This window comes from Kryptolebias marmoratus, linkage group LG5, assembly GCF_001649575.2.
Source record: "Kryptolebias marmoratus isolate JLee-2015 linkage group LG5, ASM164957v2, whole genome shotgun sequence".
Taxonomy (NCBI): Eukaryota; Metazoa; Chordata; class Actinopteri; order Cyprinodontiformes; family Rivulidae; genus Kryptolebias; species Kryptolebias marmoratus.
Window position 1 is genome coordinate 22,098,082 of NC_051434.1, and position 16,217 is coordinate 22,114,298.

At 41.4% G+C, this 16,217-nt stretch overlaps 2 protein-coding genes across 3 annotated transcripts in view; one reads left to right on the forward strand and one right to left on the reverse strand.

Annotated features, from left to right (window-relative positions):
- LOC112451524 (histone H3-like) overlaps positions 1-16,217 on the reverse strand; it is a 269,127-nt gene that overhangs the window by 60,344 nt on the left and 192,566 nt on the right. The window lies entirely within an intron of this gene.
- Positions 1-16,217, forward strand: part of arid1ab (AT rich interactive domain 1Ab (SWI-like)) — an 86,753-nt gene that overhangs the window by 44,962 nt on the left and 25,574 nt on the right. For both annotated transcript variants that reach the window (XM_037975849.1, XM_017437989.3), the window contains one exon: positions 3,983-4,090. In XM_037975849.1, coding sequence (XP_037831777.1) covers positions 3,983-4,090 — 108 coding nt within the window. The remainder of the gene's footprint in view (positions 1-3,982; positions 4,091-16,217) is intronic.

Here is a 16,217-nt window from a genome sequence, read left to right on the forward strand (position 1 = left end):
CCAAGCTAAGATTTTTCCTGCCTTCTCACCCTGATCATAATATGATTGTTTTAACCACATTAGATTAGTTGCTATTTTGTTGGTAGTGAGCTCATTATATTCTGATTTTAGTAAAAGAAGTCTCCTATATTTGTCAGTGTCATTGCAGTAATACATCTGTTCCTGCAATCCTTTGATTTGTTTTTCAATGTTTTGTAGTTTATTCAAATGCAGTCTTGATTTATGCCTAGTATAACTTATTATTTCCCCCCTTATATAGGCTTTAAATGCTTCCCATTTTATTGATGCACAGGTTTGGTTTGTATTAAAATTGAAATACTCAGTTATTTTCTCTTCAAGAAATTCCTCAAGCCCTTCGGACCTAAACCATTTAGCTTGAAATCGGAATGGGATTGAAGACCGGCAATAATTTGGTAATTTTATTGATAAAATAACCGGGGCGTGATCAGAGAGTAGAATAGGTTCATTCCAACATTTTTGAACCATAGATAATAGACTGGAGGAGACCAGAAAAAAGTCTATTTGCGAATAAGTCTTAAAGGTGCTTGAAAAGCAAGAGTACTCTGTTTTATTTGGAAAAAGTTCTCTCCAAACCTCCACTAAATTCAAATCTTTCATATATTTCTTGATAGTTTCCCTGGCTTGCTGGTGGGACATAACAGAACTATTTGAACAGTCTATTGCAGGATTTAAAACAATTGAAATCTCCACCGATTATAAAGGGACCGTTGTAAGCTGACATGGTTAAAAACAAATTTTGGTAAAAGGCAGGATCATCCCCATATAGACATACAAAGTTTACCAATGTAGAGATTATTGTCCCACTAACAATGATAAATCTCCCTGACGGGTCACGGTATTTATTTTTTAGTTCAAATCGAATAGATTTGTGAATCAGTATTATGACTCTCCTGGCATGAGTTGTAAAACTAGAGAATACCTGACCAGGCCACCTAGATCTAATTTTATTCACATCCTTTTCAATCAAATGTGTCTCTTGCAAGAAGCATATTGTAGTTTTCATCTGTTTGATCCTGCCCATCACTTGTTTAAGCTTGACCATTTTGTTCAGACCTCTAACATTCCAACTAGATATATTAATTACAGGACAATCAGACATAAATTGTATAATTGGAGATGTAAACAAATAAAATACATTGGCCCTTTCTTATTCTCACATTCAAGTCATGTAAAGTCCACAAAAAATACAGTATCCAGAGTGAGCCCTACATCCCAAATCTCCACATAATTCCCCAAACGAAATGTGGTGTTAACCCCTTCTGAACTTTGAACTTGGGTTATATGAAACGTTGCAGCCACCAAGTGGGTAACGTAAAAATCTGCACGCATAACGATGGTCATGTATAGGTTGGCTGGCAAGAACAAAAAATCCTTTGACCAAAATATCAATAATTAAGACAAGATTTGCTAACATTACAAAGGTATAATAAAGAAATATTGACAGTAGTGTTCATGCTTCCACATACAGAAACAAAACATTTAGAAAAAACTGAGTTACAAAAAAAAAAAATTGTTGTCAACTTACAATTTTTTCCACGAATAATTGTTCCTTTTATATACACTGCTCAAACGACAAACTAAGTCTTGGAGTTGTCCTGCGAGCTTATTCCATCAATATATTTCTCTGCCTCTTCCTTGGACTTGACGATCCGGCGTTTGTCATTGTGTGTGATGATCAAATGGGCTGGATACAGAATGCCATACCGGACTTTAAGGGCACGAAGCTGGATTTTCACTCCATCAAAGAGCCTCTGCAGCTTGCGAGTCTCGGCCAAGAAGTCAGGGAAAAGGGTGACGGGGTGGTTCTCATATTGTACCTCCTTCATTTTCCTCGCGGCTTTCAGAGTCGTTTCTCTTCATTGAAACAACCCTTGGAGCCGCAGGTTTGGAGCTAAGGGGCCCGATCCTGTGAGCTGTCTTCACGAAGCAGGACGAGGTGAAGTCCTCACCTAGTGTCCCTCGGAGCCATGTCTCCAAAGATTTTTCAGGCAGCCCGACCAGTCTTAGGTTGGAGCGCCTGCTCCTGTCCTCTTGCTCCGCAACTTTGTCACAAAGCACCTCCACTGTTTTCTCCAGTGATTTGACTCTGCTTTGAAGGGAAGTAACATCGTCCTCTGCTTGCAAAATTCGCCCTTCTGTTTCTCCAATTCTTTCAGTGAGCAATTGTATATCCCCTTTGATTTCCTTAATTGCTTTTAGCATATCAGCAGATTGTTTATTTATATCCTTCAGCAAGCTGATTGCTCTGAGAATATCACGGTTGGTCGGCGCTTCTTGAGCTTCATCCAAGTTAACTGGCACCGCCATGTTAGCATGAGCTACATTAGCCGCATTCTCTTGTGGAGCCGTTTTAGTCGATTGTTGGCCAGGTTTGGCATTTTTCGGTGGCATGATCCCTAGTAAACGTCCTCCTGTTAGCAAAACAGGCGAAATTGCGAATATTGGTCTGTCTTACTGATTAATTTAGAGGATTTAGTAGCGAGTCATATGCACATGCACCTTTTCACTGAGACGCCATAACCGGAAGTCCTAATAAAACATAATTAAACTGTCACAAACACTTAATGCACATTTAAATTTGCAAATGCAAACAATGTATACCGTGTGACATTAGAAATACAAGTTTTCATACTGTAGCAAATAAAAACTACAACTCCAGAATTACAAGAAGGATTCAAGGTAGGTTTGGGATGCCCACGACTACTCTATGACTATTTTGAGACAAAATCTGGTGTTGAAGTTTTTTGAATATGTTCAAAACTCAGGTGACAAGTCTGCGAGTTTCTGACACTCACACAAGGAAATTGAGAAGAAGCTTTCATTCAAACAAGATTTTGGAAACAAAATGAACAAAAGTAGTCAAAATGTTGAGTACAGAGACATAAGATTCTTTGCCAGTGGATGTCTATGCATCACGTTAGAGAGCTATCTGACCACTTTCATCAGTGTTTCTTTGACTTCGTTTTTGGTCTTGTTAAGTGTGGGAACATCTATTCCCAAACTCAGCGGGACCAAAAGTTAAGTCAAAGAAACACTTAAACATCTTTGATACAGAATGGTCAGGTTCTCCTCTTGTAACTCCAGAGGGTAAAATATAAGGTGATATCTCACTGGGGGTGACTAGTTGGTGACTAAAAATTGTTTAAAAAAAAATTGCAAGAAAAGGTGATATCCCCTCCTCTTTCTTTCTTTCTTTTTTGTTTGTTTGTTTTTTTCTTTTTTTGTTTCTTTGTTTCATTCATTCATTCATTCATTCATAGGAGCTGGAGTAAGCAGCATTGAGTACCTTTGCACTCAATGCCGCCTTTAGTTCTTGGTCATTTCTCTGGTGTTTGGACTCCATACACAGTCCGGGTGTCGCACTTCAGAGTTCCACTGGAAATTTTTACATATTCTGTGAAACTACAATGCAAATATTGAGTGATGAATGATCTTGATAAAGCTCAAACTGAGTTGTTAAATTTAAAACAAGTAGAACAGAGGCTAAAAGGAGAAAATGAGCTCCTGTAAAAGGAGCAGAATGGTGGCTAAAAGGGGAAAAAAAATTAAGGTAGCCAAAAGCTAAACAGAGCAGGAAAGTAGCCTAAAGCTAAAAGATTCAGAGGGGTTGTTAAAAGAAGCAAAACGCTAGCTGAAAGGTTAAAACAAAAGCTGAACGCAGCCACAAGCTTAAAGTAGCAAAATGAGATCTCAGTGCATTTCTGTGGGGAATTTTATTTCCAGTCAAAGTCAATATTTTTAAAAGTTGCTAAAACCAAAATTCATAAGACACTATTCCTGATCAAGTTGAATGTTTTAATATATGAATGATTAAAATGGAACAAAGTATTTGGAAGTAGTTTGATTTCAAACATGTACGAAAAAAAACTACAAACAGGAAAATAGTAGTGTGAATGCTGAATCAAAAATTGAATATGACACTCACTCGTAATCCTGTGATCTGGGTTTTTTTTCTGATCAGGAACTGTCCCAGGACTCGTTCAGCTCTCAGTCCAGCGCTCCTCCCTCCAACCAGCCCAACAAGAGCTCTCAGGAGGACAGCATGCAGGGACGGCCATCCAGCCTGCCGGTGAGCCATCTTTTACTTTAAAGTTTTCATCCTCCAGACCTCCTCCATACATCTTACACACTCCCAGTGGTTTCTGATCTGATAAGTCACGCTGACCACAAACTGTGTCTGACATGTTTTAACCAGGATGAGCTGAAATGTTTTAGTGGATGGTACAGTTCATGGAGCTTGGAGCGAACTCAGGATCTTGGTTTTAAACGTTCAACAGACTTTTTGTTGTGACCTGTGTCCAGTGAGGGACTACTTAATCTTCTGGAGTTCACTTTGCAATCAATAAATCCTTTTTGTTTACTGATTTATGTCGAGCAGAGAGATGCTCGAGTCGTAAAGGTAACACTATCAAAACTTTTTCCCAGTTTTTTTTTTTTTTTTTGGTCTTTAATATTTTTGTAGCTCACTACATAACAGATTGTGTAAGATCTTTGTTTAAAATGTTGCCATTAACTGTTTGGAGTCATTGTATCCCTGTTAGCAAAATATCTCACTGGATGGATTTTAATGAAACTCTCAGAAACTGAAACAGATTAACGCTTGGAGCTAGCCCAATTCAAGATGGTCGCCACAGCCAACTAACCTTTAGAAATGATTAAAATGGCTATAATTCAATCAGTTTTGAAGATATTGAGCTAAAATTTGGTGTGGTAGTAGCAAAGAGTGAGTCACAACACATAATCCAAGTTCTACTCATTGTGTGAGACTTTTTCTTAAAATTTCAGCATTAACTGTTGGTGTAAACCTTGTTTGTCTGTTGGCAGAATGTGACGAGCCACTGGATGGATTTGAAAGTAACTTTCAGAAAGTGATCAAAAGATGTACCTCTACTGACTAAAGTTTAATGTCACCCCAGTTCAAGATGACTGTCAGAGCCAATCGATAAAAGCCAACTCAAAAATGGCTGTAACTCAGTCACATTTATAGATATTGAGTTGAAAGTTGGCGTGGTAGTCACAGAGAGTCATTTACAACACATACTCTGAGCGTTACATCTTGGTTTATTGCATTAGGCAGTGGTCGATACGCATTTCTTCAAGGAATGCTAGGTCTTTAATATATAAAGAGAAAGAGTGGCAGATTGTAGGAAAAGATCTTTTAATTTCACTGAAAGGCTTTGTGTCAACACATTTTAATCTAGACATGAGCCCTTTCCATCTTGTGGACAACCAAAAGAGACTGGCTTTAGCACCCATTCAGAGCCAGCACCTGAATCCTTCATTGAGGAGCTGCAGACAAACTGCAGGTTTCTGCAGATATGTGGGAAAAAAACCCAAAACAAAATCAGCGTGAGTAGAAGTATTTGTGTCAGGAAAAGGGTTGCTGGTTGTGAGTTTTGGTGTCTGATGTTGGTTGGTGACAAAGTGGTGCCTGGCTGTAACACAATGCCGTTTCCATGGCAGTGTTTATAGGTCAGACCGTGGAGCTAACCTCATTCTGGGCCTCAGGGAAGGAGAGTGAGAAATGAGATCATTAATGAGAGGGAATGAGAGTCGGTGGGGGGGGGGACTGAGGGACTGCAAACAAATAAACTGAAATACTGTGAGTGATTGGTTGGAGATATGGAGAGGGCAGAGGTATGTATGCTGTTAGGGGATGCCCTCAGGATGTGTTTCCCTGCTCTTTTATTTATTTCTCTTATTTATTTCCACATCTCTCTGTGGGCTCAGCCATTGGCCGAGCTGACTCTTTTTATTTGCTTCTTTAGTTTTTTTTGTCCACTTCACTTCTCAGGGATTCCCTATTAGTGCTGTGTGATTGGCTGAGAGAGCCATTAATCTTGCTAAGTTGGACATAAAGCAATCCTTTTTCTCCCTCGTCCTCCTCTTCCACCCCCCGGCTGTCCCTGCAGAGCGACCACATCTGTGTGCAGATTAGACCGTACTGCCTGACAGCCCAGTCTAAACAGCTGAGTTCATTCCTACAGGTGCCTTCACTTCATCTTCATCTGGGATGTCTGTTCCACCTGGAAACTGGCTACTGTATGAGTGCTAACACAGAGCTCCTAAAGCACAAAGTTCCTTAAACTGGATAGTTATTTTCATTTTTTGTTTTCATAAAAGCAGCTAAAGAAATGTGAACAACACTTGTTCGGAAAAATAAAAAAATAAAAAATATGAGTGAAAATAGGCTCATTGTTAAGTTTAGTGTTATGTGTAGCCCAAAAAATGGTTATTCTTTAATTGTAGGTCTTTTTTTATTGTTTAGGCTATTTTCATTTGGCTTTAGAAGAAAAAAATTCCTACAAAAACAGGTACATGGACTGTACTGTTGTTAAAAGCAGCAAAAAGATTTGTTGCATTTTATTTTTTTAAGAAAGCCTGAATAACTGTTGCTCAAGATCACTTTAAACTGTTGGAAGAAAGCTAATACAAAAAAAATCAAAACTTCTGTACATTCCTGTATGTCTTTTAGATTCAGATTCTCTCAGCAGGACAGGTAGAGTTTTGACTTAAAGGGGAACTTGATGTTTTGGTGAGACTGCAGTAAATCATGGAGATTCTGCTTCAGATTTGTGTTTCAGTCTCAACCCAGTCCTGACTATAAACCAGACATCACTTGACCCAGATCACAGGGGAATCTGCTCAGCTGCAGCTCAGGTGGGAATAAAGGTGAGTGCTGGAAGGTGCTGGTAGCAAAGCAACAGTCGGCAACAGAGAGGTGCTGTGCAGGAGGAGATGAGGAGGGAGGGGGGAGTATAAATAAAACCAGCAGCAGTGGTGGAACGAGCTGAGCAGGCTGGACTGGTTCCCGGTTTGTTTTTTTTACCCCAAGGACACATGTACAGTTTACCTGATGAGCATTTACAACACTGCGAGTAGCAGTCTCTTAACATTCTTACAGTTTCAGCTCAAATTAAACCAAAACAGCTCAGCAGAGCAGTCCTCGTGCTCTTAGAATTTCTGTGTGACCTACAAACACTGATGCCATTTCTAGGAAAGGAAGTGAATTCAGTGTTAAGAGAAAAAAGGACATTTTTGTGCTCTTGAATGACTCACACTATTGACTTACTCTATAATGAGTAACCATAGTTGCTGATTAAAAGCTCTCTACTAGTTTTACTCTTTAGCAGAGAGCTGCAGAGCTGGTTAGTGTCTCTGTGGTTCCTCAGGAAGATTTCAGGGCCACCTCACAGACATGTTTTAAAGATACCAGAACAAAAGGAAGTTTTTGTGATTCACCTTTACTTTATATAGGGTTCAGTTTATGTAGCACCAAATCACAGCAAAAGTTCTTTAACATAACATTTCTTTAAAATATTGAATTTGTTTTTTGGTTTCCAGGTCTTGATCGGTATGGAAAGAAGAAAATATAGTATGGAAAAGCATTTGTTTTATTTATATATTCATATATTTTCTATTTACAAAAAAGAAAATGGAATTTCAAAAATCTGAAATCTGATCAGCTGTATATCCTGACCGGCTGCTTTATTAGGTCCACCTGTTTAATTGCTTGTTAACCCAAATAGCTAATCAGACAATCACATGGCAGCAACTCAGTGCATTTAGGCATCTAGATGTGGTGAAAATGACTTGCTGAAATTCAAACTGGGCATCAGAATGGGGAAAGAAAAATGATTTAAATGATTTAAATGTTGTGTGGTTGTTGGTGCCAGACTGGCTGGTCTGAGTATTTCAGGAACTGCTGATCTACTGGGATCATACTTACTCATAACCATCTGTAGGATTTACAAAGAAGGCTCTAAAATACATAAGTAAAAATTTGTGGTGAGTGACAGTTTTGTGGATGAAAATGCATGATTGATGTCAGAGATCAGAGTTAGAATGGACAGATGATAGAAAGGCAACAGGATATCAAATGACCACTCATTACAAACAAAGGTCTGCAAAATACTATCTCTGAACACAATGACGTTCACATTGCACCTAACACTTCCAGCCTTGAAGCAGATGAGCTACAGAAGACCCTCTGGGTGCCATTCCTGTCAGCTAAAAACAGGAAACTGAGGCTACAATTCACACAAACTCACCAAACAGAGATAATAGAAGATTGTAAAATAAAACATTGCCTGGTCTGACCATCTCTGAGGAATATTTCCAGCATCTTGTTGAGTCTGTGTCACAGAGAATTAAGGCAGTTCTGAAGACAAAGGGGGGTCTAACCCGGTACTAGCAAGATGTACCTAATAAAAAGACCACTGAGTGGAATTCTAGATCATCTATCAGCAGTTTGTTGGTCTGGCATTAGTCCACCCATAAAGCATACATTGTTCTTGTTTTTACCCTAAATTAGGAATGGAGCGGTTTCTGAAAAAAGTCTGAACGGTCTCTGTTTGGGACATGGATGTATTTTTCAGTTTGGTGCAAAAAGCTTTGAGGAGGCAGAGTGCAGCAGCAGATGGTGAAGATTTACAATGTATTGATGAACAGCTGAAGCAGAGAGATCATAGAATCATCTTTAGGACACATTCTCTTGTTCTATACTTTGCACTGACATATCAGGTTTTTCCTCAGCCAAATCCCACTATTGTCTAGTCTGCTTAATGCCTGCCCTGGAGAAACAGCAAGGTGGAATAATCAAAGAAAAATGGTATAATTACGTACAAATTTTAAGAGTGTTTTTCCTTAAAATGCCTATCCTTAGAACCAGCTTTAGCACCAGCTCTGGTCTAGCATTGAGACTAGCATTAGTAGGAAAAACCCTAGAAGTCCACCTCTGTTACACAGCTTTTCCCTAAAAAAAAAAAAGACAACACAAACAACAGTTGTTTCCAATGTTTGCTCAGATGAGGGTCACCCATCAGATGGCAACACAGCAAACCTTTTTAGCCACTTCAAAAGACGACATCAGCCAGGAGAGCAGCCACACCGCAGCCAGGTGTGGCTGGTACCTCTGAACCAAAAGAAATGAAGACAGTTAAGTGGTGGAAAGAAGTAACAAAAGCAGTTATTTTTTTTAGGCCTACAGTTTTAATTTTTTCTTTTCTCTTTTTTTTCAAAAAAAGAAAAACATTTTGAAATAACTAATGTCTCCCTATTTACTGCACATCAGTCACTCTCGGCTTTAAATAAAGTCACAATGATGCCAAACTGCTTCATTCCTCCAGTTTTTACAGGACTACATGGCACATTCATGAGAATAACTGGGATTTTAACAAGTGTAAATGCTGCGTTATCTATTATTGTGGCATTACATTTTTGGAGTGTTTACAAAACAAAAACTGTTCAAAATAAGCAGTCAACTAACCAAAAACAGTGACCCTGAAACCAAACCAAACCATGATTTTATGAGCTGTTCCACCCCTACTCTAAAACCTGTAACACAGTTTTACAAAATGAACATCATGTTCTTCTTTTGAAGAAGACCTAAACCCTTTAATTAGGGCCAATTAAATAAGGAAAAAAACTAAATAAAAATCATCTCCTTCCCTTCCCCTTCAAAAGTGTTATACTCTGCTGTCCATCTTTGTAAAGGTTTTTTTTTTAGTGTGGACATCTACAAGTTTACTATAAATTTACAGTAAATCTTTGAACTTCAATATACAAATGGCCCAAAACTGACTAAACACTGGGGTGTTTTCAGTGCTGGGCAAAGTATGACATTTTAACAATATAAATTGTGAAGGATTGTCATAGGAAGTTTGGAGCTTTAACCTTGCTGAACTCTCCCCATCTGTCAGGGCTTCAACAGTCTCAGAACAGGTCGGTGTCTCGCTGTCACCCGCAGGTTTTTATTCTCCCTGAATGTGACATTTCCTCTTGTTGTCAAACCACAGGAAGGGGCTGACTACCAGACCACTGTTGTTTTTGTCCCCTCCCTCCCACCATACTTTTTTTTTTTTTGAACCTCCTGCTTGTCCTCTCCCTGGTCTTTTGTACACCCTTTCTCCACTGTGGGGTTAATCCCACTCAGAACCGCCCACCACTTGTAGTGCTCCTTTTTTCTGACGTGCCTGAAAGTGCTTCAGACTGAAGAGGAAGGTCACATGTTGGTCACACTCTCACGCCCGAGTTGTTTTTTCTTTCCTCCTGCTTTCTGTTTCTTTGCTTCCTCTTACACTCACATTTAAGATGTGTAATCACCCTTTGAAGTTCTGCTTATTGCTAACTTTTTTGTTTGCTTTAAAAACTATAAACAATGATGTACAAAGTAGACTGCACATTTATTGCAGTTCTATAAGTGATGTAGAATAGGACTTTATATTCCTGCTTTTCAGGCTGTTGACTTGATACTTGATTTTGTTCCTTAACATCAATCAGCTTTAGTTTTGAGTTTTTACACCTTTTGAAAGAGACGCATTATCTACCAAATGACAGTTGTTTTCAAGTTTAGTCCTGTTCAATCCAACAGGATTAAACAACCAAGGTTTTCTGATATAGCTTGTCTTCTGAGCTATTTTCCTTGAAGCCGATTTTAAGGAGCCACTGTCCGTCTTATCTGACATGAAATGTTGACGGCAAATTCTGAAGTAATCAGTGGAGCTCCAGTAATCAGAGGAGGCTCAGAGGAAGACCCAGGACACGCTGGAGGGACTATGTTTCTCAGCTGGCCTGGGAACGCCTTGGGATTCCCCCGGAGGAGCTGGCCCAAGTGGCTGGGGAGAGGGAAGTCTGGGTCTCCCTGCTTAGGCTGCTATCCCCGCGACCCGACCCCGGATAAGCGGAAGAAGATGGATGGATGGATGGATGGATGGATGGATGGATGGCAACAAGTTAGTAAGAGGACTGGGTATAAGAAGAGCATTTCTAACAGACTTTGAAAATCCCATCATCTACAGCTCATAATATTATCAAAAAATTCAGGAATCTGGAGAGATTTCTGAGCTAGAAGGAAGAGGCTGAAAGTCAGTGTTGGATGTCTGTGATCTTCGGGCCCTCAGGGGCCACTGCATTAAAAAATGAGGTGTGATTCTGTTCTGGACATCACTGCATGGGCTCAGGAACACTTCTACTGATCATCGTCTGTAAACACAGTTCACTGTTCCATCCACAGATGATGGTTAAAGCTCCATCATACAAAGAAGTAATCACATATGAACACTATTTAGAAACAGCTTCGCTGAGCCAAAGATCATTTAAATGGACTAAGGCAAAGTGGAAAAGTGTTCTGTGGTCACACGAATTGAAATTTGAAATTTATTTTGGATACCATGGACATCATGTCCCTTGTACCAAAGAGGAGAAGGGCCTATTATCAGCACACTATTCAAAAGTCTGCCTCGCTGATGGTATAGAGCAGTCATTCCCAAAGAAAATCTTTGGGAATGACTGCTCTGGCCCAAGTGGCTGGGGAAAGGGAAGTCTGGGTTTCCCTGGTTAGGCTGCTACCCCCGCGACCCGACCTCGGATAAGCGGAAGAAGATGGATGGATGGATTTGTGTTTTTGTTCTGTTCCGTTTTCCCTTGAAATTTGCCTTTCTGCCTGTTTGAACCAGACCCACTCATGGATCCAGTCTGATTCTGTGTAACTGTAAAGCTAAAAGACCACCCACATCACAACAACAGGCCCGCTCCCCTAATGACCGTTAATTGTATTTACCAAAACTACTGATGTGAAACCAAAAGCTCTTCCCTTTTTTTTTGATCAACTCTTCCATCCTGTACCCCTCCATCTTCGTTCCCTGCTCAGCCCAGCCCAGCTCTGCTCTTCTGCGGCAGCTAAGCTTGTTTTTGCGACATAGCTGTGGAGCAATCAGCCTGACAAGGCCGGCCCACTCCACCCCCCACACACACTTCTTCCCTTCCCAGCCCAGCCCCCTCCCTATATTTTGCTGTTTTCTTTTTGTGCAGCATGTCTCTTTCTTTCTATGTTTAATATACCAATATTTCTCCACTCCTCTCCAGTTTCCCTCTCGTTTCTCTCTCAGTCTACATTTTCATTTTTTTCTCCCCCCTTGCCTGCACCCCCCGTTCTCTCTGCTCTCTCAGTAAATCAGCTTTCATAACGTTGTGCAGCGCAGCCTTGTTTTGCGAAGGCTCTGACGCTGACGGTATTCAGAGTCCGGGGCCAGCTTCCTGTTGCTATTCTGGGGCCCTTGCTTCCTGTGTGGACGTGTCTCATTCAGATTCCAGGGCGGCTCTCGCTCCTCACCCCTCCTCTCTTCCTGGCTCGTCTGTTTCTCTCCCTCTTTCTGTCTCCCCCCCTTTTTTTCTTTCCTCTATATGATTTTTAATTAATGTGCTTGAGAAAATCCAATCTGCTGACGGAGTGTGTTGTTTTGCATTCGCTTCAGTGGATTGTTTTTCAGCCGGTAAAAACCCTGCTCTGCTCTTGTGCACACACACAGAGCAATCTCCCTCTCTGCTCACTCTCTCTCACATTCACACACACTCGTGCCCCTCCCCTTCTGCCTCCATTTCTGCTGGGCTGAGCTAGTTTTGCAGCACAAAGACTGTGGCTGACTGCAGCACTGTCTGTCCTCTGCTTTCTCCTGCTCTCACAGAATAAAATAAAAAAGCTGCTGAGCCTGGATGGATGAGAGCAGCCTCACAGTAAAATTAACTCTCTTTCTCTCTCTCTCTCTCTGAGAAATAACACCATATTATATACATTATTTTCTCCTCTCCCTGGTTAAATCACTCATGTTGTCATTTACTTCTGCAGCACCCCCTGAACATGCTGAGACCTTGTGTGTGTTTGTGTGAGACTGAGAGGGGAGGGGCTCTCCAGAAAAGCAGGCAGACTGGCTGTAGGGGTCTGGAGCCTCCCCCCACCTCCCACTCCCCTCACCCCTTGGTCCTGTGTATCCCAGCACCCCTCACCTTGGGCTGGGCAGCTGCCTGCCTCACTTGGGCATCTGTGTTCTGCCCTGGGACCCCCCTGCTACTATTGTGATCTCCACAAAAGCCCCCTCCGCCCTCCCGACACAGACACATCATCTCCACATTATTCACAGCAATCAGCCCACCCCTAGCCTCCTCTTCCTCAGCTACTCAGTGGCAGACTGCTAAAGAGTTTCTCTTTTCTTTTTGTTCCCCCCAGAGAGAAGCTCAATTAGTTAAATGTGGAGCCTTTTAAAAACACCAGAGTTTGATTTTTTTTTGTTATTTTGCCAGCATGCATCAGATAAGAATATAAAAGCAGAATGGCAGTGATCCGTTACAGTTTTTGTCCCTCTCTACATGCTCCTGGTTTAGGTTTTTGTCCTCTGGGTTGTGGTTGAAGTTGATATCCCCCCCACCTACCCCACGTGGCTGCTGCTGATATAGAAGCAGAGTGATGGTGATCTCTTGGGACTTGGAGCTATCTCATCTGAAGATGTAGTTCTGTTTGTCTCAGCCGCAGCTCTGTGACGTCTTCAGTGTAAAGTCTGACTTGTTTTTGAGATATCTGATTGGTCTTACAGGTCTTTGACTAGAACAGAGGTGCATGCTCACCTATAGGTGCTCTCAGCTCACCATCCTAATCCTGATCCTGTGCTGTGTGTGGAAGCCTGTAATGGCTGCTGCTGCTGCTGTTCGAGGCAGGGTGGGGGGCTGCCTTGCTTCTTCTCCTTTCTCCACTTCTTCCCTCATAGTGGGATGGGAGTGCCCCCTTATGGTTGTGCTCAGCCCTACAAACCTCGACCGGGGGGTTGGAGCTGCCTTTCTCTTGACCCCCCTCAGTGGTCTTCACATATGGGTGCAGAAGGTGGGGCAGTGGGCGGCAAGTTGAGGTGGCAGCTGCACTTGCAGAAAAGTTTTCTAATTTCTGAGTGGTAAAATTACTCAAAGTGACTTCCAGTTACTTGATGATGATGTATCTCTTATGTTCAGTAGAATCGTCTCATTCAGTGGCTGAGCTGGGAGGAAAGAGGACACTTAGTTTTATTTAAACAACATCAGGTCCAGTCCATCTAGGATCGTTTTTTTTTTTGTGAATACATAAGTTTTTCATTGTTTCAGCCCAGCATCCACACAGCAACAGCGTTTTAGGAGGCACGGAGGGAGAAAATCTTGAAATGCCGCTGTTGTGTTTTTGGGTGTGAACAGCTTAAACACAACCTTTTGAAAACTATAATGTCATAGAGTAACCTAAATAAACCAAAAAAATGACAAATTACGTGCTTGTATTTGTGTTACAGAAACAAGTTTCTCAGCCACATCAATAATTTGTATTCTTAATGCTGATAAACAATATCGTCTTAAATGAAGCAGAGCAAAAAAATCCCTTTTTATTAGACAAAAAATCTGAGGCCTAAAACGTTTTATCACTTTGTTGGATTGTTAACAATACATGAAACAAAGGTTGCAAATAAAACTACACCATACATCTAGTATACGTTTAAAAACGTGAGAAATAAGAACAGGTTTAAAAGACCAACACTTGCCTATAAAGAACTGACCTTAATTGGCTTTGAACATAGTGAGTAAAACCTTTTCCTCCAGCCATCCCTCACTAGATAGTGCGCCTGAAAAGTGTCCATTATGTCCACATATTTGGACTGACTTAACTACCAGTCATCACTGTCCTGCACTTTGTGGTCTTGTAGTTTAATGTGACACAAAGTAGAAGTTGCACTTTGTTGTCAGTCCATTAAAAGGAATCGGTTCTTGCTCCTGTATTCACAATCCTTGTTTTATACTTCTTGTGTTTACAGTTCAGTACAGTTCATAGTAAAGTATGCAGTCTATGGTTGATATATGCATTCTACCTGATGTTTAAGCTTTATGTGCACTCTCCACATCTTGATTCCTGTTTCAGGTGTATTTTTGTGGCAGCGTCACAGCGCCATATACAGGCCTGGCATTGTTACTGCAACGTTTTGGGTCATTTTCTGTGTTTCTAGAAGTGATGCCATGTTTACAAGAATGTTTTTAGAAACTACAAATTTTAAAAAAAATTGAGAAAAAAATAAATGTTTCTGTGTGGACAAGGCCTCAGATATCAGAATCCTGATGAATGAGTGCTGAGTGATGTTTGAACTCATGAGTTCTTCGGCAGAGAAACATAAACATCATGACATTGGAAAACAAAAGAATTACATTTTGGTAGATTGTTCACTCTGAATTTGTGTGTCATTCAGGCCTCTGGAGCACAAATGAGTCTGTGTGTGTGTAATTAAAGTGGTGTGTGTGTTTCCGGTAACAATGACAGGCTTCTTCTTTTGTAGTAGCTGACTGCACCGTGACCCTGCCAGGCTCGCAGGGAGGCCGCCGACAGACACAGAGACAGACAGAGAAGGGAGCGGGGGAGTTGGGGGTGTGTATGTGTGTGTTGGCTCCAATGTGTAAACCACGTGGATCACAGTAACCATGGCAGCCCTGGAGATGCAGCCAGTTTTTGTTTTTTTTTTCTTTTTTCCTCCTCGTGGAGCAAACTGTATATTTTGTTGAGCATTTGGAGGCCTGAGAAGGAGGAAGTGTGCCAGCTTGGCGGTCTGGGAATGACAGGAGAGGGGGGTCAGGGAAAGTCTGTGACTGTGAGGTGAACTCTGCCCCCTCCCCTCCACCACCACCAGACCCAGTTACACTACAGACCAGGGTCACACATTCCACATACGTTCCATTATCTCAGCCCCTCTGCTCCCACTCTCTGCACTTTGCACTTTCCAAAAGAGAGGGAAAAAAATTTCCAGCCCAGCATACTAATGGCTCTGGTCAGGCTTGATTGATTCAGTGAAGTAATCTGCAAATGGAATACATTAGGACGGCGGCGAGGCGAGCAGATGACTCAGAGACGGCACACTCAGGAGAAGAACACAGAAACACTGAAGACTGTCTGCCGTTTTCAGGATTCACAAACAACAACTGCTTCTGAGGACATTTTACCAGGAGCTCAAAGTGATTTAATACATTTTCAGCCCATAAGTGTGCCTTTAAGTCTTGTGAACGTTGAGAGATGATGAAGAATGTTCATCAGTTCCATGTTAGGCAGCACTGAGAAAAGCACAAAATGGCTGCCTGACAGAAAGAACTGCAGTTCTCTCCCCAACACAGCTCATCAGTCCTGCCTCTTCTCTGCACAGTGGAAAACCCTGTCCTGTAAAGTCACATCATCAGCTCTTATATTTACCATCACTGAGCCCCCCACACACACACATCAGCCCCTCATCTCCTCCTCACACTTGCTCCACGTCCTTCTCATCATTTGCCTTCTAATAATGAGTGTGTTGAATAGCAGAGCCTCAGCAGCATCAACTGCCAATCCCCTCCCCGACTCCCCCACCACCACCATCACCACCCCACATACACCC